The following is a 1769-nucleotide window of genomic DNA, read 5'->3' as shown; positions in this document are numbered from 1 at the left end:
AGGGGATGGGGCTCCCCAGGGGACCAGGGGACGGGGCTCCCCCAGGACACCAGGGGACGGGGCTCCCCAGGGGACACCAGGGGATGGGGCTCCCCAGGACACCAGGGGCCGGGGCTCCCCCAGGGGACACCATGGGACAGGGCTCCCCCAGGACACCAGGGGATGGGGCTCCCCCAGGGGACACCAGGGGACGGGGCTTTCTGGGGAAACAGCAGTGGCACCTCAGCCATCAGGGTCCCCCGGAGACGATTACTGTTCAGTCATTGGTCTGAACACTCAAAGAATTTTCCATGTGCAGAGTTCAGACTTGCTGCACTCCACACTGGTCCCGGTCCTGTCCCCAAGCGCTTGCTTGTCCAATGGTCTAAAGACTAAAGTCTTGCACGAAACCGCCTGTCCTCGGATCTTTGCTAAAAGATGTCGTGGGGTCGAATGAGGTGATGCTAATGGGAAACAGGACAATTGGGTACTAAGTTAATTTTTTAATGACCCGAATGTTGAATTTACATATCACGTTCTGGGATGCACAGTTCTCTGAAAGCAATAAATGTGTTCCTGTGTGGAAACTCCGCACGCGTGGAGCTCAGTCAGCGGTGGCGGCCGGTGGCCGAGCCGCTGCTGGCTGTGTGGGGTCTGGGATGCAGGACTGGTCCTCAAGGCCTCCATCCTGATCCTCACTACTCCAAACCCACTTGAAACGCTGCTGCTAAACAGCCTTTCCTCAGTAAGCCTGGAAAGCAGATCTCCAGCAGATGCAGCCGGTAGTGTGGAGAGGCGGCGGGCAGGGCCTCGGGCGCCGGCGTGGGCTTCCCCAGCGTGGAGAGGCGGGCAGGGCCCTGAGGCACCAGCATGGGCTTCCCCAGCGTGGAGAGGCGGCAGGCAGGGCCCTGAGGCACCAGCATGGGCTTCCCCAGCATGGAGAGGCGGTGGGCAGGGCCCGGGAGCCGGCGTGGGCTTCCCTGTCCTGACTCAGGTGTGTTCCTTCCAGGCTCTCGGAACCAGACCCCAGCCACACCCTGGAAGAGCGCGTGGTACACTGGTACTTCAAGCTACTCGATAAAAACTCCAGTGGAGACATCGGGAAGAAAGAAATCAAGCCTTTCAAGAGATTCCTTCGGAAGAAATCCAAGCCCAAGAAATGTGTGAAGAAGTTTGTTGAGTATTGCGACGTGAACAACGACAAGGCCATCTCTGTGCAGGAGCTCATGGGCTGCCTGGGCGCCTCCAAGGAGGAAGGTAAAGCAGACACCAGGAAGCGCCACAGTAAGAGCCCCCTTCCCCACACGCCACCTGCCGGGCGCGCTGTCTGTGTGCTGACGGGGTCTGTGTGCTGACTTCATAGGCTGTTGTGTCTGTGTGTTGACTGTGTCTGTGTCTTGACTCTGTTTGTTGACTGTGTCTGTGTGTTGACTGTCAGTTGACTCTGTGTGTTGTCTTCCGTAGGCTGTTGTGTCTGCATATTGATTATGTCTGTGTGTTGTCTTCTGTAGGCTGTTGTGTCTGTGTGTTGTCTGTGTCTGTGTGTTGTCTTCCGTAGGCTGCTCTGCCTGTGTGCTGACTGTGTCTGTGTGTTGTCTTCTGTAGGCTGTTGTGTCTGTGTGCTGACTGTGTTTGTGTGTTGTCTTCCGTAGGCTGTTGTGTCTGTGTGCTGACTGTGTCTGTGTGTTGTCTTCTGTAGGCTGTTGTGTCTGTGTGCTGACTGTGTCTGTGTGTTGTCTTCCGTAGGCTGCTCTGCCTGTGTGCTGACTGTGTCTGTGTGTTGTCTTCCG

General features: G+C 57.1%; 1 protein-coding gene across 1 annotated transcript in view; it reads left to right on the top strand.

Annotated features, from left to right (window-relative positions):
• The window catches only part of Smoc2 (SPARC related modular calcium binding 2), a 65942-nt gene that overhangs the window by 56277 nt on the left and 7896 nt on the right, over positions 1-1769 (top strand). Inside the window, exon 13 of the mRNA XM_013024511.1 lies at positions 989-1236. Within this exon, the coding sequence (XP_012879965.1) occupies positions 989-1236 (248 nt within the window). The remainder of the gene's footprint in view (positions 1-988; positions 1237-1769) is intronic.

The sequence above is a fragment of the Dipodomys ordii genome, unplaced genomic scaffold, assembly GCF_000151885.1.
Source record: "Dipodomys ordii isolate 6190 unplaced genomic scaffold, Dord_2.0 Scaffold77, whole genome shotgun sequence".
NCBI lineage: Eukaryota > Metazoa > Chordata > Mammalia > Rodentia > Heteromyidae > Dipodomys > Dipodomys ordii.
Note: the sequence above shows the minus strand (reverse complement) of the source record. Positions and strands in the feature narration are given on the sequence as shown.